General features: G+C 39.3%; 1 protein-coding gene across 3 annotated transcripts; it reads left to right on the forward strand.

The window, feature by feature from the left end:
• The first annotated feature begins 4,852 nt into the window (after positions 1 to 4,852).
• Positions 4,853 to 18,581, forward strand: LOC309388559 (cytosolic 5'-nucleotidase 1A-like). 3 transcript variants are annotated; one of them, XM_081945967.1, is made up of 7 exons: positions 4,853 to 4,990; positions 7,879 to 7,936; positions 11,089 to 11,256; positions 12,632 to 12,761; positions 13,218 to 13,340; positions 14,742 to 14,920; positions 18,090 to 18,581. In XM_081945967.1, exons 2-7 carry the CDS (start codon positions 7,892 to 7,894, stop codon positions 18,402 to 18,404), a joined length of 960 nt encoding a protein of 319 aa, XP_081802093.1. In that variant the 5' UTR covers positions 4,853 to 4,990; positions 7,879 to 7,891; the 3' UTR covers positions 18,405 to 18,581. The 3 variants fall into 3 exon arrangements, with proteins under 3 accessions (XP_081802093.1, XP_081802095.1, XP_081802094.1); XM_081945968.1 differs by having other exon boundaries at positions 4,870 to 4,987; XM_081945969.1 differs by lacking the exon at positions 13,218 to 13,340.
• The last annotated feature ends 2,248 nt before the right edge of the window (positions 18,582 to 20,829 follow it).

Raw genomic sequence — 20,829 nt, forward strand, 5'->3', positions numbered from 1 at the left:
TAGTTTGAGAAACAGGTAGATTTGTACTCCTCTCTACGGCATGGGTGTCAACCTCGCGGCGTCACGGCAGCATGTGACCAGGGGTTGTATTCAAATTTTTTCCTATCGGTTCTGTGGGAGTGGCTTGGTGAGGGGATCATGTGACTGAGTGGGTGTGGCCAACTCGACATCACTCATGGCCATGCCTACTCAGTCACATGAACCTCTCCACCAAGCCAGGCGCACTGAACCTGGTAGGAAACAAAATTGAATTTCTACCGATCTACCTATTTTCTGCCCAGGCCTGGCCTAATCTGTCAAAGGCCTCCTCCTGCATGCCGCCCCCCCTCTCTTCGCCAGTCCCATTTCCGCTCCTTCAGAGGCCCCGGCCCTAGCCCTGCTTCCTCCCCCATGACGGTTTCTTTCTTTGGGCTTACCTTCCTCCCCCAGTGGCTGGTCCAGACTCCAGAAGGCAAGCTCTCTTTTTTGGTGCGATTGCGAGACCCAGCCGCTGCGTCTTTGCCAGCCGCTTCCTGACAGGCTAACCAATGTATGGCAGTAAAAAGATACAAAATTCCAACTATTTCTATTGGACATTTGGAGTTATGGAGCTCTGATACAGTAACTCTAGGCAAGTCTTTTCTGCAATCTAGCCTGACACTGAAATTTAAAAAAAAATAACTGTAACATGCAGAGTGATTCACAATAAATGAGGATAGAAGAGAAGATGAGAAATGAAGGAAATATATTTTTTAAAATTATGTATTTTAATTGCTGGATTTATATGGCCATCTATCTCATACCAAGATAAGGAAACTGGAAATAAGGAGTGTATGTGTGTAGACACAAACCCAAACTTTCACAATTCCTCCTAAGAGCCTTTTTTTATGAATTGGGATTCATCAGGTTCTATGAGATGACTTTTTAATTCACAGTAAAGATCATGATACCTGGGGTAATTATGATAAAAAAATTAGTTGGACTGTCTAGTTTACAGATCAGTTTTGAAAACTGAGAGTGGCACCCTAATTCCTACACTACGGTTTTTAAAATAGTTCTGTGCCAGAACAGTTCCATGTTGATATAATACAGGCAGTCTTTGATTTATGACTAGTCACTTAGTGACCAAATTATGATGCATGCCCCCTCCCAAAGGTATACACTGAAGTTCCAACGGTACCGGTCATATGATCACATTTCAGGTGCTTAGCAACTGGCCTGTATTTCCAGTGCCCTATGGTAACATGATCACAATTTATGAAGTTTTTGCTGAAAACTGGGGGTTTATTTATTTATTTATTTACAGTTTTCAGCAAAACACTTCATAGCGAACGCGGCTTAACGACTGATTCGCTTAACAACTGCCACAAAAAAAGCTGTAAAATTTGATCAGTCATGTGATGACTCACTTTAGAACTGTCATCACTTATGTTGGTAATGGGCAGCCTCCATTATGGTCGTAATTCAAGAACTATCTGTAAAGCAACCTGTAAAAATAAGAAAACACAGTAACCTCCTGTGTCCATCTTGCACACTTGAGCTGTTTCTCTTGTTCTATTCCACTCTGTGATGGAGAAGTAATAAATACCAAAGGCTCCATAGGCATTTCCACCTGAATGCCAAATCCATTAAAGCCTTGTCTGAAACATAAAGGTGTATCATCAACTCTAGAGCAGGTTTGCCCTGTTTCTGTTTGGCAATGAAGACAGGGTGTAGTGATATTTCAGTTTAAAGGTCTCCAGGCTCATTTTGGCGTTTCCCTTTCTTTTTTCTTTTTCTTTTTTTCTTTTCTAAAAGCAGCAACAACAGGTCAAGCCAAACCTCAAAACAACAGAAACATATCAGTGATTTATACTCAAAGAACATTCTTTTTTTATTAAAAAAACCTTAATGAAGTATTATTAATCACCAGTCTTTCCAGACAATTCACAATGCACAAGAGCCATGTATTATGCATCTTCATATGTATTAGATCCATGGGACTCAGATATTTTCTCTCTCTGAGAATTTGTTCCTATGATATATCCTAAGCCTTTATACTGAAATAACCCATTACTGGGGACAAGGTAATTTTGTTCCTTGCAATCTCTTGATGTCTCTCTTGGATTTGTGAATGTATCTGGAATTTAGTTTCTCAAAGGCCACAAGACATTGCTGGTTAGATATACATGCTACCTACTCATACAGAATTGTGACAGCTTACATCCACAATTAAAAACAACCTGCAAACAGCAGTTTAAACTTCCATCGTAATGAATAGACTACAAGTAAAACATCCACAGTAGTAATGAGTATATTAATTCAACAGTAATAATAATTAATTTGCCTCTGTGTCTAGATAGTTTTATGCGTATAGGTAGCCCTTGATTTACGACCACAATCGAGCCCATAATTTCCGTTGCTAAGTGAGACATTTTTTAAATACGTTTTGCCTGATTTTACAACCTCTCTTGCCACAGTTGTTAAGTGAATCAGTGCACTTGATAAATTAGTAACACGGTTCTTAGGTGAATCTGGTTTCCCCATTGACTTTGCTTGTCAGGAGGTTGCAAAAGGTAATCCCAGGACACTGCAACTGTCACAAATGTGAGCCAGTTGCCAAGCATCTGAATTTTGATCACACGACCATGGGGATTGTAAGTGTGAAAAACGGTCATGAGTCACTTTTTCCAGTGATGCTGTATCTTCGAACAGTCACTAAATGAACTGTTGTAATTTGAGGACTACAGGTTGTGACAGAATTGTCACCCAATGCCAATAGGATGTGTGGGTTTCTGTGTGAGTCCCAACTGGCATAGGAGACCTTCTTTCTTATTCTGTTTCACATCCTGAAATCTCATCCACTTGTAAACTCTTGGTTTGTGGCTTGCATTTTTAATTTTCCTTAATTTTAGTAACATGATAGAGCACGGGTGTCAAACTCCCAGCATCACTTTGCTGTCATGTGATGTTTTGTGATGTTTTTTCCCTTACAATATAATACAATAGCACAGTTGGAAGGGACCTTGGAGGTCTTCTAGTCCAACCCCCTGCCTAGGCAGGAAACGCTATACTGTTTCAGACAAATGGCTATCCAACATCTTCTTAAAGACTTCAAGTGTTGGGGCATTCACAACTTCTTGGAGCTGGGGTGAATGCAGCCCACTGCCTGCCAGTTTGACACCCCTGTTTAGCGCTTCATCTTTTTTTTCTCACTGCTGATCCCTATTATGCTACAAAGTTACTGAAAAAAAAACCCTGACCCCACTTCTAATTCTCCATTCTAACGTTCACAATCTTATATGTATTCATTCCAAAGCACTTCCCGGTAAGTCCAGTGAGGCATACTCTTCTGTAAGTGAGTCTAGAACTGCAAGTTAAATAATTACTCTATTCCCTTTCAACTCAGTTGGAGTTGCAATTGGATGGCAGCAGAATTAAAAAAAAAATCCTTATCTGGAATTTACAAGAAATAAAATTGCCCTATAATCCATAGTAACTCACTGACTAACTTTCACAACTTACCACACAGATATGCAAAGGGAATAAAATGAAGGCTTTGAGCTTCTGGAGGTCAAGGTGAATATCAATCTAACCGATCAGAAATATAAACAGGGTGAGAGTTAAGAACAACCTTTAGTAAACAGATTAAATGCCATCGCCAGTCAATCAAGATTTGTCATCCATACAGCTACCAGAAAAGCATTTTTATTATTTCCTGTTTAAGATTAAGAAGCTGTTTCAATTCCAAAGAGAAAGGCATTCTATTTATGCTCAGAGGTGCTTTTCTCTAAAGCTATTCTGTTAAGGAAAATTGGAAAGCTCCAATTCTTTTTTTGCCTGCCAAAATAATTTTGCCTGCCAGGAAGTTTTGCACACCAGTGAATTATATCCATTTCTTTTAGTTGTCTTGTCCTTTTGGCCTCTGAATTTATACGCCCATGCCATGATCATAACAAGTATATCGCACCAATCGATTATGCCCATAGCAGGCAAAAATATTCTGGACGTGAAATTTTAACACTAGTGGTAGGTAAAAAGGGAACAAGTACTGAAGTACACTTCAGTATTGTTTCTGCAAAAATGAAATCGGTGGAATCCAGAGGTGGCATTCAGCAGGTTCTGACCAGTTCTGGAGAACCGGTAGCGGAAATTTTGAGTAGTTCAGAGAACTGGTAAATAGCATCTCTGACTGGCCCCGCCTACATCTATTCTCTGCCTCCTGAGTCCCAGCTGATCCGGAGGGAATGGGGATTTTGCAGTAACCTTCCCCTGGATTGGGGAGGGAATGGAGATTTTACAGTACCCTTTGCCTGCCACGCCTACCAAGCCACGCCTACCAAGCCATGCCCACAAAACCTGTAGTAAATTTTTTTGAATCTCATCACTGGTGAAAGCAGATGGTTCTTGAATTCTAAAGTAGAAAGTTTTAAATAAAAGCAAGGACGGATCTTTAATAAAAAGATGTTTTATTTATCCCCTTTAGTATTTCCAAGCTATATTTTCAGATGCCTCTAATGGGTTGTATTTAACAGTGACATTTTATTGCTCATGAAATGAGAGGGCTAGAAGAAAATTATAACCCATCTCTGCCAGTGAAAATAAAAATGCCTTTGACAGGGTTATGAAAGATGACTGCACAGTCTGTCCTAAATTGAAAGGCTAGCCTGTGGGAACCTTGAAATGAAACTCTGGGTTTCCCGCTATTTGTATCTTTTCCCTTGTGGAAAAACTTCAGACTGCCCTCACTAGGAGAATTTATCCATCAACTTGAAAAACCACGCCTTACCCACGCCCTATTTGTTTTAGCCAGCGCAAGACGCTCTGGGAAAGGGAGTCCATTCTGATCTTTTTCTCCGTAAATAGACATGTGACCTTCCGGAGGTGCCGACTACAACTCCCAGCATTCAGAGGGACTTTTATATCGTAGGGAGAAAAAAGTATACCTAAAAGAAGCAGCATGCGCTTAGTTGTAAACTTGATTCTTCGAATGCCGCTGGTTTTGAAACGAGCTGTCTATGAATGAAAGGTGGTGAGTTTGGGGATATTTTGACTATTTAATATTTGCACATATTGAATTGCATGCTTGTTTTTGTCATTAGAAAAACCGTAACCATCCAACTTTTTGCGAACAATCACGATCTTTTCTATCGCTTCCCCAATTCGTGCCGGCTTCCTTACAAGGAAATATTTGCCTAATGCTGTTTCCTTTCAATCTGTTCAGTTTCTCCGCTTATGTGCGCCCTTCTCTCCTTGCCAGAAACCAGGGGGGAAAGTGAGACTTAATCTCGGATTTATTCATTTCATTTCACTCTGGTCCCCGTGACCGACCCAGCTTGGATCTGGCAACATTATTCTGGGACTCGTATATTTGCCTTAATTCATTTGTTCATGTCTACTTAATATGACTAGCTATAAACAAGGTAAGGTTGAATTGTATCCACAGGCAACTTTTATGATTCTCTGAGCACTGGCTCTGAGTTTGTTCCTATAATTTATCCCTTTTCTCTACCTATTTATTATAACTTCTTGATTGCAAACAGGTATTCCAACTTTTATAGATGAAGCTGAAGGGACCCAAATTATTTACTAGCTAGAAACTAACATATAAGCATCTCGCTGAACCCTCGCTATTAAACCTTCAATTAATAACAATCAAGGTTGACTCAGCCTTCCATCCTTCCGAGGTGAGTAAAATGAGGACCCAGATTGTTGGGTGCAATGGGCTGACTCTGTAAACCGCTTAGAGAGGTCTGTAAAAGCGCTATGAAGCGGTCGGTATATAAGTGTAAATGCTATTCAGTGGTGGATTGCTACCGGTTTGCCCTGGATCGGGTGAACCGGTGGTGGCAGCAGGAGGCTCTGCCCACTCACCTGGACGCTTCTGCGCATGTGCAGAAACATCATGCGCGCACACAAGCGAATCGGTAGTAAACGAAATTGAAGCCCACTACTGGTGCTATTGCTATTGCTAATAAGCTAAAGAGTGTTGTGAAATAACACTTCCTGGGAGCTTTCAAACCATCTTTAAATGCAACAAATTGCAGAATTGAAACAGCAGTTTGCTGTAAGCCTGATTCCAGACTGATTGCAGCAATGTTGGTGATAAAAATGACAAGTTGATTCATTGCTCTTATAGGAATTTTTATATGTGGCACTTACAGTGTGTAAGTACTTAGGATGGTATTCCTGGAAGAGATCTATAGACAAATGATTCTTTTCAAGCCCCTTTGTTACATTTTTACATAGGCCCCTTCTTCAGCCACTTTAAATTCTGTGGTGTCAATTCTAATTCAATTTATCTACCCAGAGAAGATAAATTTCATCCAGCACAGGAGTCAAGGAACCTCAGTGATCCCCCATTCACAAACCAAGGGCTTTGAATTGCTATGATTGGCACAGCAGGGCAAGGGGCAGTCAGGAAGACAAGGCTGACCATAAAATTTTGCACAGCAAGGAAAGGGCAATGCAGGAGAGTCAGGGCTAAGGTAGGTACTGATTCTTTGTAATATAAAAAAGCAATTATTAAAACAAGTCACATTCCTGAAACTCTCTAATTGGCTAATGCTGGAGATGCTGACTAATGCTGAAGTTGGGAAGATGCTGAACTGGACTGGACTGGACTGGATAGATGTTGGCCTTATCCAGATACAGTTCTTTTATATACTTATGCAATCTTTCAAGACAAGCAAGCCTACATTTGCTGCAGTATTGGAGCTATATCAGGCTGGCATGGCACACATACAATAGACATTTTATTCTCCAGACTGGTACAAAGAATGCTCAAGAATCTCTTTTTACTCCCTTTTCCTAAAAATTAACATTATAAAGAAAAATGTACTTCTGTACTTTTCATTATTTTAAAAAGTGTGTCTTGTATTTATATCCTGTCTTATCTTATTCACATCAGGCATACATGGGGGTTCCCCTCATTTCATCCTATAGCAAAGATTAGCAGAAGGAACTACTGGTTCAAAATAATTCCATGAGATCTTTAGTCAAGTGCAAATTTGAGTGTGCTTGGATCTAGTCTGGTCCCTAGATAGCTTCCAATGAACAAAAGTTATTTTATTGAAAGAATATAACAGTGACAAGCTTTACTGGATGAAAAGTTCTATCAATCTGATACATCCCAATAAAAAAGATTTGGCTTTAGGCTTGTTTATTTTTTTAAAAAAGAAACATAACACTTTTTTAAAGACCCCAAATGTTAAAGCCTTTTTTCAGGATCTGGTTATAAAAGATTCACCTATTTTTATGTAAAATATGTATTTCCATTCCGAGCAGCAGACAAATCAGTAAATCAATACAAAAGTGCCATATTTTTTTACTTTGGACTGAATTACATGTCATAACAGAATGTTAGCTGAATCCATACTCACTCATTTGGGGTTCTCTGTTTTCATTTTTTTAGCAAATTGCATGACTAAGCTGTTATTTCTCAACTCAATTTGAATTAGATTTCATCATTTACAGTTGGACACTGGCTCCATAGAACAACATTTTGTCCAATTATATGAGAAGTTTATGTTGAGTGAAAGCAGGCCTGGCTGTAAGGCAAAATGAACTTCAGGCAGCCAATGCTTGTATATAGCACTCCCCCAAAGTAGAAATGGGCCTTCTCCTCAACTCCGTATCCGCTATGCTAGTCTGTTGCCTTCAAGAACAGTGGAAGATGTCTCCATAGCCAATATTAACAGAAGGCTTTTGCTCATGGAAGGAACACCATCTTGGGTTTTTTTTTTTTTACCTCAGAAAGCTTATTGCTTCACTCTATCTTACAGCATATCGCAGCACAGACATGTGAAAGTGTTTTCTTCCTCTTTGGGGTATAGAGTAAAGAATGCCATAAGTCTGATATCTGCTCTCTTGCCATTAAATGAAGTGGATGCATCAACTATTTTCTTTCTCCCTTTCAAGGTGAGAACAGAAGATGGCAGACCCTAACAGCACCATCATAAACTCCAGCATTAACCAGGTGATTAATTACAACAATGCTTTACATGCACTATTTGAAAGGTTTGTGCCACTGTCTGCTTTTTGCAAAGGGGTAAGTTTTGCTGCTCAGCTTCTGCAAATCATGAAGGAAGAAGCACTTTCATTTTGCCTAATATTGGGCCAGCAGCAAGCCTGGGTCCCCAAAACAGTGTTATATGGTCCCAAGCTCCTTGTTTCTTTCCTTGATGCCACCACCCTTTAAAAATAGAGGGATTTTTTTTGACTAGTCACATAAGATGCTAATCTACTGTATGTTAAAACTAAAATGTGGTTTGTAGAATTTACTCAATTCTTTTAGAGTTGGGAAATCACAATTAATCTCGCTGTCAGTGTATTTTGTGTGACTTTGCAACCAGGATTGGCACTTTGGATACTGGAAGAAAGTGCAAAGCAGGGCCGATATACCCACTCTGTCTTTAGAAGCAAGAGGACTGCATGGTTGTAGGAAGCACATTTTAAGAAATGCTTTGCACAAACCTTCAGCAAAATGAAACACCCTTTTGAAAATTTTGCATAGGCTACTAGATACACAAGAATTACAAACATATTTCAGGTTAAGTTCGTAAATCCTTATAGATGGCATTATATAGTCAAAGGGACTTGGAGCATAGCATGCTGCCAAAATTTACCAGATGAGCAAAAACTATTGAAGATAGGTAATATGTCAAACATCATAAGGAAGGATGAGCGCCATAGAATTGAGGCCTTTGAATTATGGTGCTGGAGAAGACTCCTGTGAGTTCCTTGGACTCAAGGTGAACAAACCAGTCAGTCCTAGAGGAGATCAACTATCACGGCTCTTTAGAAGGCCAGATCCTGAAGATGAAACTCAAACCTAATGAGAAGGAAGAACTCACTGGAGAAGAGTCTAATGCTGGGAATGATTGAGGACAAAAGAAGAAGGGTACGACAGAGAATGAGGTGGCTGGATGGAGTCACTGAAGCAGTCAATATGAGCTTAAATGGACTCCTGGGGATGGTAGAGGACAGGAAGGCCTGGAAGAACATTGTCCATGGGGTCGCGATGGGTCGGACATGACTTTGCGACTAACAACAACAAAAAATATGTCAAACAACCAGATCCTATGCCATTGAGGGCTTTATTAATAATAACCAGCACCTTGAATTTTAACCAACAATTAGCATAGCCATAATTGCCTTCACCACTGAATTCTGGATTGATATTTTGGATAGTTTTTGAATAGTCTTCAACAGCAACCCCATGTAGAACACATAGCATAGTTTATTCATGACGGGACTTAGGACTCAAGTGTCCATCTGAAAGTCTCCTTGATCCAAGAATAGGCCCAACTGGTGCACTAGAGAAATCTGAGAGTCCATGGTCATCCCCCTCACTAATCTCAAATGGGAAATGTTTCTCCTTATTGGAGGCAACTCAGGTTTTTGAAGGCTATCTTGGATGTCTCTCAGAAAGTTCTCAGTGCTTCCCTTTGCTTGGAAATAGAATCTATTTCAGCAGAAATGCAAGCCTGGCTAAGAAAGAGCACTTATTGGCTTAAACTGACATTCTGTTATGAAGGCTAATCTCCCCTGATTCTTCTAGATAATATACTCAATTTGGAAGGAGACCTTAGAGGCAAACTACACAACTGTGGATCTATCTATTTTAGCTTTGTAACCTTTGGGTTTTAAAAGAGAATTGCTAATGGATATTGATTTACAGAGAGAGAATGCTAAGGGCTGTTTTTGCTTTGAGAAGGGAAATCTATGAAAAGCTTTCACCTGAGTAAGTATATATAACCTTGATATTGCAAAACATCATAAGGGACCTTAGCTCTTGTTAATGCTATACTTTCAGTCTTACTGGAATGAATGTATCCGTTTGTAGAGAACCTTGTCATTCAGTCACCATTATATAACTCCAGGTAAGGCTCTAACTGGGTTGCATATATGTTGTAACTTGTTTTCTCTGCAGCTTTTAATGGTGTCATTTTTAAATTTTCCAATTCAATCTCATTTATATGATTTCTCTCTGGGTTGTTAATTGTTATCATAAATTTACCAATTGTTACAAATTGATTGTGAGCTGGATGATGTATTCCTTGGCAGTTTTATGTGTTCTGGCCATGTTGCTATATTGATTTTTTATATGAAATTTAAAGCTTAATTTCAGAAATATTTTAGAATGGATCTGTATACTTTTAAAATAGTTACATTAACTAGTTTTGAACAATATGCCTTTGAACTAAAAGGGGAAATGTTCAGTAACATGGGCAAAAGTATATGTGTGAACCAGCTGCCCTCTAAAAAACAAGTGGACAATTAATTTTTCCCTAGGGGCCACATGATAAACTGACACTGTTTGGATGGCCAAAGCAATAGGGCTGTGAAGGTGTATAGACATGCACACACCCAAATACATTTTTTTTAAAAATGAGTCACTTTCAAAATAAAAGCAATCCATACAGGCTGGACAGGAACAGCCAAAGGGCTGGTTTGGCCTTGAGGTGGAAAATGCCCAGGTCTATTCTAAAGCTTTTATGTCTCTCTTCTGGATCTCTTGGAAGCCTCAAGCTGACCACTGCTGTCATTTATTCATGCATTTAATTAGGGAGTGGCACTCCAGCTCCTTCCAATTTTTTCTTTGTGCGTTTTTTTTTTCTTTTGTCCTTTCCTCTGGTGTATCCTTAAGACACTTCACATGATGAGTTGGCAGCCAATTTAAAAAAAGTGTGTATGGTCCAAGTTTAACAACTAAAAGGAAGATTTATGGTTGCTGACAGAGAATGTGGATTCTCATTACGTTCATGCAAGACTCCCTTGAACATTATTATGGGAATCATGTATGAGATGATGACCACTGGTTGATTACAGTTCCTACTTTGACGACTGATTTCCTAGCCATCCCTTTCCTTGGCAGTGTGCAAGGTCAGGCCCAGGTTTCTAGGCTGGAATAACTTCTGCATACTGTGTAGTAATTATGCTGTAAATACAGGTTTTGCAGAGTTTTTTTTTTTAATAATTAGCTTTCTGAATACAATGCTAGCTCACAAGGAGAGATGGTGCAGCGTGATAATTAGAAAGGTATGAAAGATGAGAATGTACAAGCTTCTTTCTCTTCCTTTCCAACCCTTTAATGTTAGTTAAGGCAATGTTCTTGAACATCTCCAGAAAGATCCAAAGGAAGCATTGGTTATTGCTGTGACAACCAGGACCATTTTCAATTTGGAGAGAGAGCACGAAATCTTCTTGACAAAGGGCAAAGAGGAATATGTGAAACATCAGCAAGAAAATGAGAATAGCCCCTTGGAGCAGGGAACAGCTTTCCCTTTCATTCAGGTAAAAAGAAATTGAGGGGACGGGATTTCTTTTAGCAAGATATTTGTAAGTAGTGCTTATTTTAAGTTTTAAAGAGAGTCCTCATCCAGCCCTCATGTACTAAATTAAAACATAGAGTAAATGCAGATGGGACATTTGTAATAGCAATCCCAAAGTTTTTCACCAGCAATGATTCTGGCTTGACTGGAATTTTTATATTCATATACCGTATTTTTCAGAGTATAAGACGCACATTTTTTTCACTCAAAAAAGAGGCTGAAAATCTGGGTGCGTCTTATACACTGAATACAGCATTTTTTGCCTCCTGAAACCCCGCCCCCTTTGCAAAAATGGCCATGCATAGCTTGTAGGCAGCTTTCAGAGAGCTCTTGGCGGCTGGGGAGGGCAGAAATGAGCTGTTTTTTGCTCAATTTTGCCCCCTCCCCCACCCCCAGGAGCACTCTATAAGCTTCCTAATGCCCTTTTTTTGCGAAAAACTGGCATTTTTTTGGTCATTCCCCGCCCCCTCAGGAACACTCTACAAGCCTCCTAAGGGCTATTCATGACCTTTTTTTGAAAAAAAAAAAAACACGGACCAGTTTTTACAAAAAACGGGCCATTTTTAGCAAGTTTGCAGAGTGCAAAAACTTTTTTTTTCAAATTTGCCTCTTCAAAACCTTGGTGCGTCTTACACTCCAGTGCGTCTTATACGCCACAAAATACAGTATATGAAGATAATCAAGTTTTTGACCAGTGTTCAGTTTTTTCCTCTTGCCCAATAATTGTATCTCCATTTTTCTAAGAAATAAGAACTTGTCAATTGTTTATGAAGAGGTTACAGAAGCGTTATGGGCATTTTGTAATAGTTGTGTTTTATTTATTAAAAAAAGCTCAGTGGTGTCCACAAGGTATGATTTTAAAAAAATCCATCAAAATGGTGACTTGCTCATTTTCTTATGTGGGTTGCACATGTAACATGACGGGAAGCTTTGATCTCACAGTTGTGGCTGCAGTCTTGACATTTTTGACCACGTTCTAGAAACATTCCTGCATATATCCATCTGTTGCTGTTCAAGTTTTTCCATCTTCAGAATTCACTCCAGATCATTAACGTGGACATAACTGTATTGAACTTTCAAACAATTGCAGCTACATTTAAAATGCGATTTTTGCAAATTGTATCCATGTATGGCCATTCAGGGCTCGCGTTCAGAGAAACCTGTAGTAATGCATGTCCCAAAGGGAAGCTTCTTCAATTCAGGGATGAGAAGCAAAAGGTCTTCAAGGAAAAACAAAGACATTGCAGCTGCCTTTTGAAAAAGCACCTTTGGCACAACCCAAATGACTGAGAATCTCCATAGACATATACTAATGCATCTCTGCCTGCTCCTTTCAGGCAGTGCAGTTTGTGAACAAGAAACTTCTTGAAAGAAACCCAGAAGAAAAAGGCCTCTTTGATGTCATTGTTCTCTCCAATAATAGCCCGGAGACTGGAGTGCGAATAATCAACAGCGTGAAACAATATGGTAGGTTGCCTTTTGAGTTGGTCTCCCAAAGATGGGTGACTTTGAATCAGTTATTTTCTTTTAGTGTCACTGTTGTTGAGAAAAATAGGATGGGGGGATGGGCTATGTATGTGTCTTGAGCTGCTATGGTATATAAATCTGATCTAATAAACATACTTTTATAACTTTAATGTCATCATATGAGGGAAAACACTGGGCTTGAGAATTCTTCTTCTTCTGCCAAATCCATTTTTTATCAGTTATACAAGCCAAATAGCCCTTTCTCTTCTTTCCCTATAAAGTTTCAGATGTGATCTTGCTCCATTTCAATCTCCATTAAGGAAAACCTCTGAAGGTGCCAACTCAGCACTTCATAGTTTTTAATAGTTGGATTGCAAGAATGAGATTTCATGATATACCTTTTTTGCTGCTTCAACTTCTATTTGTATTCCTCCTTATTTGTTCCTGGATTTTAAGGTTTGGAAATCTCCAAGTTTTGCTTTGTCAGTGATGAAGATTCTACTCAATATTTGAAAACCCACAATGTGAAACTTTTTCTCTCAGCTGACCCAAAAGATGTGTGTAATGCACTTCAGAGAGGTTTGTTCTTCTTTTCTATTCCTTCCCTTTTTATCTGAAATATTTACTTTTCTTATATTTTTCTGGCATCTCCCTGGTTATGTCCTGAGATGAATGCTCCTCCTCCATTATAGCCTATCGCAAATTCTGCAAGGGCCCTCCTGAGAAAATCCTTCATGCTCTTCCAAGATCAGACCAACAAGGAACAATATCTCCTCTCTGTTGGCTTTTCAACTTTGACACCCTCATGTCAATTACTTATATCAGGTTATTTGTAGCATAAACACTGAGGGCGGCAAGTAGTGCAAGATACACTAAATCCCAGTTGGTGTCACTGTTTAGCAGTGCAGGTTTTTCTGAAGTTGGTTGCTATCAGGGAAGTAACTCTACTTTTCATTAAAAAGGAGTACATATTTTCTGTCATGCTCTTCCGGTATTTCAGTAAAACTATTAGAAGCACATTGAGAAACATTGATCTAGTGCATTCTTCTCTAACTTTGTTTCCTATTTAACCTGCAGTCCCCCAGAATTTCCAACCAGTTGAGAATTGTGAAAATTGTACGTCTTGTAGAAGGGGAGGAGATAGATTTTGGTACCAAGGAATGCTTTCCTATCTCTCTCCACCTACTCCATGGTGCCTCGTAAGAAGAATTTTAATGACAAGAAAATACAATTGAGCGAGTCCAGAAGTATTTAACGAGAAGAAAGTATTTCACTCCTCTGCTCGCAACAGAATACCTTTCACCACCAGGCTTTAAATTTTGGGCTTGGACAACCTAGAACTATGCCGCCTATGGCCAGACTTAAGCTTAGTACACAAAATTATCCGCTACAATGTCTTACCAATGACTATTTCAGCTTCAACTACAATAATACAAGAGTATAACAAATACAAACTTAATGTAAACCGCTCCAAACCTTATTGCAGAAAATATGACTTCAGCAACAGAGTGGTCAATGCCTGGAATGCACTACCTCACTCTGTTGTTACATCTTCAAATCCCCAAAACTTTAGCCTTAAACTATCTACTATTGACCTCACCCCATTCCTAAGAGGTCTGTAAGGGGTATGCATAAGTGCACCATTGTGCCTACTGTCCCTGTCCTTTTGTCCCCATTTATTCATCCCCATTCATTCATACTCATGTTTATTCTTATACCTATTATCTTGTAAACGATTGACAAATCAAATCAAATAAAGAAAAGTTGTCAGTTGTAATCTCAGAAACATATGATTTGATAGCTCCTCCTGAGGGGTCTATGTAGCCATAAAGCATTTTTAACCATTTCTGCTTCACGCAAATAAATAATCCACGTCATCTTCAGGAAATCAGGAATGATAAGGAATGCCTTGTTAACTTGGGACCAGAGCCAAGATGTCTCTTCTGAACAGGCAGCGTAACAAATCTATTTGTCGTGCAGGAGTCTCAGCAGCCCTCATCTTTCAGCAGGAGATACAGGCTCCTAGAACCCAATTACGAGTTGTCTTTGATGGTGATGCTGTACTCTTTTCGGATGAGACTGATCGTATCTTTCATGAGAAAGGTCTTGAGGAAGCAGTGGAATATGAGAAAATTATGGAAAGTGTACCCATGGGAGAGGTAAGATTGCTACGTTCCTAGAAGATACCCCTATCTAAGAGCCATGGTGACCCAGTGGTTAGAATGCTGTATTGCAGGCTACTTCTGCTGACTGCCGGCTGCCTGCAATTTGGCAGATCAAATCTCACCAGCCTCAAGGTTGACTCAGCCTTCCATCTTTCTGAGGTGGGTAAAATGAGGACCAGATTGTTGGGGGGGGGTCAATATGCTGACTCTGTAAACTGCTTACAGAGGGGCTGTAAAGCACTGTAAAGCAGTATATGTCTAAGTGATATTGCAATTGCTATCTTCTCTCTTTATTTCTTCTTGAGATGGACAAGGTTTTCAAGGTTCACTATAAGGATCTGACCTTAGCATCTTTTAAGTGCAAAACATGTGTTCCGTTACTGAGCCTGAACCCAAGTGTCTTCCCCCTGCTGTTACTGATCTTCTTAATGGCTACTTCACTCCTATTTTCCCATGTCTTCCCATCAGCTTGCCCATCCCCTGGTCTTTCCAGTGTCTTCCTGCTACTAATCTTCATGTCAACTTATTCCTTCCATCTTCCACTGTATGTTCTACAACAATTGTAGAAATGGTATTTTTCATTCAATTTAGCAAAGAATGACAACGGATGAGATATAACTTTAAAAAAGAATTCACAGCTGGTTAAGCCAAAGTGAGCTGTCTGCATACCTCTGCTTTACCTTCACAGGTATATTCAGTTCAAAGACTAACTGATGATAAATTTGCTTTAATGTATTTACCGTATTTTTCGGAGTATAAGACGCAAGTTTTTCCCTCAAAAAAGAGGCTGAAAATCTGGGTGTGTCTTATACATGAATGCAGCATTTTTTGCCTCCTGAAACTCTGCCCCCTTCACCAAAATAGCCGTGTGTTGCCTTTAGGAGGCTTTCAGAGTGCTGCTGGGGGCTAGGGAGGGCAGAAATGAGCAGAACATGGGCGATTTTTTGCTCAATTTCCCCCCCCCTTCAGCCCCCAGGAGCACTCTATAAGCCTTCTAAAGGCTATGCATGCCCCTTTTTTATGAAAAATGGGCCCATTTTCATGAAAAACAGGCCATTTTTGCTTGTTTTGGTTGCCCTTTTTTTGAAAAAAAATAAAGGGGCCGTTTTTGGGTGGTCTGCAGAGTGCAAAAACTTTTTTTTTTAATTTGCCTCTTCAAAATCTTGGTGCATCTTATATTCCAGTGCGTTTTATACTCTGAAAAATATGGTATTTATGCCTACAAAACATCCCCTCTATATGTTTGTTACACAAGTATTAATGATTATGAAAATATTACTGAATTGAGATATGAAAATACAGGTGAAACTCAAAAAATTAGAATATCTTGCAAAAGTTCATTTATTTCAGTAATGCAACTTAAAAGGTGAAACTAATATATGAGATAGACTCATTACATGCAAAGCAAGATAGTTCAAGCCATGATTTGTCATAATTGTGATGATTATGGCTTACAGCTCATGAAAATTCCAAATCCACAATCTCAGAAAATTTGAATATTACATACAATCAATAAAACAAGGATTATATCTAGAACAATATCGGACCTCTGAAAAATATAAGCATGCATATGTACTCAGTACTTGGTTTGGGCCCCTTTTGCAGCAATTACTGCCTCAATGCAATGTGGCATGGAAGCTATCAGCCTGTGGCACTGCTGAGGTGTTATGGAAGACCAGGATGCTTCAATAGCGGCCTTCAGCTCTTCCGCATTGTTCGGTCTCATGTCTCTCATCTTTCTCTTGGCAATGCCCCATAGATTCTCTATGGGGCTCAGGTCAGGCGAGTTTGCTGGCCAATCAAGCACAGTAATCCCACGATCATTGAACCAGATTTTGGTGCTTTTGGTCATGTGGGCAGGTGCCAGGTCAGATTGCAAAATGAAGTCAGCATCCCCATAAAGCTCATCTGCGGAAGGAAGCACGAAGTGCTCCAAAATCTCCTGGTAGACGGCTGCATTGACCCTGGACTTAATGAAGCACAGTGAACCAACACCAGCAGATGACATGGCTCCCCAAATCAACACAGACTGTGGAAACTTCACACTGGACTTCAAGCATCTTGCAGTGTGTGCCTCTCCATTCTTCCTCCATACTCTGGGTCCTTGGTTTCCAAATGAGATGCAAAAGTTGGTCTCATCAGAATAGAGGACTTTGGACCACTGAGCAACAGACCAGGTCTGTTTTTCTTTAGCCCAGGAAGATGCTTCTGACATTGTTGTTCAGGAGCGGCTTGACAAGGAATACAATATTTGAAGCCCATGTCCAGGATCCGTCTGTGTGTGGTGGCTCTTGATGCACTGACTCCAGCCTCAGTCCACTCCTTGTGAAAGTCCCCAACACTTTTGAATGGCCTTCCTGACAATCCTCTCCAGGCTGCGGTCATCCCTGCTGCTTGTGCACCTTTTTCTTCCACACTTTTTCCTTCCACATAACTTTATATTAATGTGCTTTGATACAGCACTTTGGGAACATCCAACTTCTTTTGCAATGACCTTTTGAGGCTTTCCCTTCTTATGGAGGGTGTCAGTGATGGTTTTCTGCACAACTGTCAGATCAGCAGTCTTTCCCATGATTGTGATTCCTACTGAACCAGACTGAGACACCATTTAAAGGCTCAGGAACCCTTTGCAGGTGTTATGGCTTAATTAGCTGATTAGAGTGGGACACTTTGAGCATAGAATATTGCACCTTTTCACAATATTCTAATTTTCTGAGATTGTGGATTTGGGGTTTTCATGAGCTGTAATCCATAATCATCACAATTATGACAAATCACGGCTTGAACTATCTTGTTTTGCATGTAATGAGTCTATCTCATATATTAATTTCACCTTTTAAGTTGCATTACTGAAATAAATGAACTTTTGCACGATATTCTAATTTTTTGAGTTTCACCTGTACAATATAAAGTTCTTCCATGTTGCCTAATGAATGGATTTAGATTCACTACTTAACTACTTAATTGCCTTCATGACCAACCTTTATTGTTAATAGACTAAAGTATGATCCCTCTGTTGATCATATTATTCATTGTAAATTAAAATTATAAAAGAGCTTAATTGTCCTTCTCTGAGTATAACAAGTGGGTCTTCATTTCTGCTCAGCAGCTGTCTGTAAAATAATACAGTACCCTTCTTTTTGCTTCCTGCCATCTTTTCCAGGGCCCTCTGAAAGCCTTTGCTTTGCATCTTGGGAAGATGCGTAAAAAGTTTAGTCAAGAGGACTCTCCCATCCGCATCTATTTGGTGACTGCCCGCAGTGGCCGTGATATGGGCACCCGGGCCATCAAAACCCTTCGGGAATGGGGACTGCCGACTGATGAAGCCTTCTTCATGGCTGGAGCTCCAAAAGGTCCTATCCTCTCCAAGATCCAGCCTCACATCTTTTTTGATGATAATTTTCACAATATCCAAGGTGCTCAAGATGTTGGCATACCCTCTGCATTGGTTCCTTACGGCTGCCAGAAAGGATCATAGGATCACAGTGTTATGTCAGTTAACCATACCAATATTTCTAAGTAAAGGATACAAACTTTTAAATGTACAGTGAGAGCAATGTTTAGAATAAATGACATTTATAAAAAAATAGGAGGTGACTTTATCTGATGAGGGTAAAGATCATATTGAAATAAAGGAGGAAATCAATGCTTATAACCTGTAGCAAATTGGTTCCTTTCTTTGCCTGTGCAATCTTTTTTTTTCATTGATGGCATTTGGAGATTCTGTGTTATTACAACAAAAGGTCATTCCAAACAAAGCATTCTGGACTTCTCTATTGTTTGGTAACATAGAGAAAAGCTATTTGCATGGGACAGACTTCGCTTTCCAAGTGGAATTACTATAACCGTAAGAATTCCATTCAAGCATCTCCATGAAAAATTAACTTTTCTCGCTAGCAACTTAGATTCCCACATGGTTGCTCCTGGTGACACCAATTTGCTGCAGGTCACATAAAGAATCGTCTTTTCTCATTTTAGGGTGTTTTAATCCTTTCACGCTGTTTGAATTGGATCTAGCTGCCCCTTTTCCTGGATTCTGTTGCCTTCCAGCTCCCTTTTTTCTATCAGTTTCCGGACTGAGTTACTGGATTATGGCAGCAAATTGCTGGTTTGGCAGAAAAACGGGAATATTTAAATCTTGGCTTGGGTTTAGTTCATCAGAAATCAACACCCATCTGCAACACCCTAAAGAACTCTCCCCAACCCCTAGAGATCCATGTCCATCACGTTGGTGACTTAATTTTATTTTGTGATCCTTGACCACCATTTCCCCAAAGTAACAGCCACTTCAGCCTTTAACAACACTTTGGAAATAATTTCAAATGTCACCTATGAAAATCACTTGCTATTCACATGCAGGGAAATTTTTTTTAAAAGTTGAGAGTAGAATTCTGAAGTGCATTTTTTAAAAACCTCAAACCTAAAGATGAATTTGAACTTACCTTTAAAATGATTACTTTCTTTAGGTACACGTGAGTTACTCCTTTAAAGATATTAGAAGGAGCATAAACAATTTAAACGGTCCTAAGTGTCAACATCTTGCGTAATCTTGAAGAAAGCTAAGCAGGATGAGACTTACACATAAATCACTTGGCACCATCTGATAAGGACCGCAGCTGTTTCCTGGTTCCATTTCAACTTTGTAGTTTCTCCTACATTTTTACATTTATTTTTATTATTGTCAAGCCTATTAAACTGAATAAAATCACTACCGAAACAGTCAGTAAATGAATGGGATGGTAGCTGTTATACTCTTCTGTAATTAAAAAGCAACTATTGACTTTGTCCATGATATAACATCATTAGTTCCAGTTGTGACCATTCCTGTAGCAGGAGTCATGCGTTTGCTTGCCATCTCTTGAATAGATACTGCAATGGATGCGCATGGGATTGCCTTTGAAGAGTCCTGGTGGCGCAGTGCTTACAGTGCAGTATTGCAGGCTAACTCTGCCCACAGCCAGGAGTTTGATCCCAGTGGGGCTCAAGGTTGGCTCAACCTTCCATTCTTCTGAGGTCGGTAAAATGAGATACCAGATGGTTGGAGCAATATGCTGACATTGTAAACTGCCCAGAGAGTGCTGTAAGGCATTATGAGGCAGTATATACCGGTAAGCCTTAATGCTAATGCTATTGCTATTGGTATTACTCAGAAACAAGCATTCGTGAAAAGTGCAGGAGCCTACTTCCTAATAGCCATTCCAACCATGGAATTCTGATTTTGCATATGCTGTATTGGCCACCAGTGGACCTTAGTGTAAAATGTAAAAAGCTCTTCTCTAGCGCTCTCTCATAATACATCCTATACATCTGCTGTATGTAAGCAAGCTGTTTAATTCAAAGGGTTAAATATTGTGAATTTGAATATAAATGCTTCCAGATTTCTTTAATAAATAGTTCGTGCTAAATAGCTGATGTGAAAAATGTATTTTCTGCCACTTGTTTTGCAAGAACTTACTTAGGTTTTAACATGTGATGGTTGTGTAATTGCAATGTACATATATCTAGTTTAAAATAGTTATCAATGAATCAACACTTCTACACTAAAATTATGTCACTGACAACATGGAACATTTTTATATCAATATATATATACTGATATTGTTATGAACTCTTCATAGGAGAATACTTTAATATATGTTTAAGCTACTAAAACTAGCGCTTGCCCCAAAAGGTGTGTTGGGATGATGCTTATTACAGGCAAAATAGTTACTACAAGCAGAAGCATCAGAAGCTATAAGAATGAGGACATTCATTGCATTTGCTGAAAAGTAGCTAGGCATATTCTTTATAAGATATACAAATATTGGCTCATTTTATTCTATTAAAAATCATTTTTAAAAAATTAGAAATAGTTTCTAGCGTAGAGATTTTCAGTCTTTAGAAACGTAAGGTCCACTTGCCTT

The sequence above is a fragment of the Natrix helvetica genome, assembly GCF_964273705.1.
Source record: "Natrix helvetica genome assembly, chromosome: 1".
NCBI lineage: Eukaryota > Metazoa > Chordata > Lepidosauria > Squamata > Natricidae > Natrix > Natrix helvetica.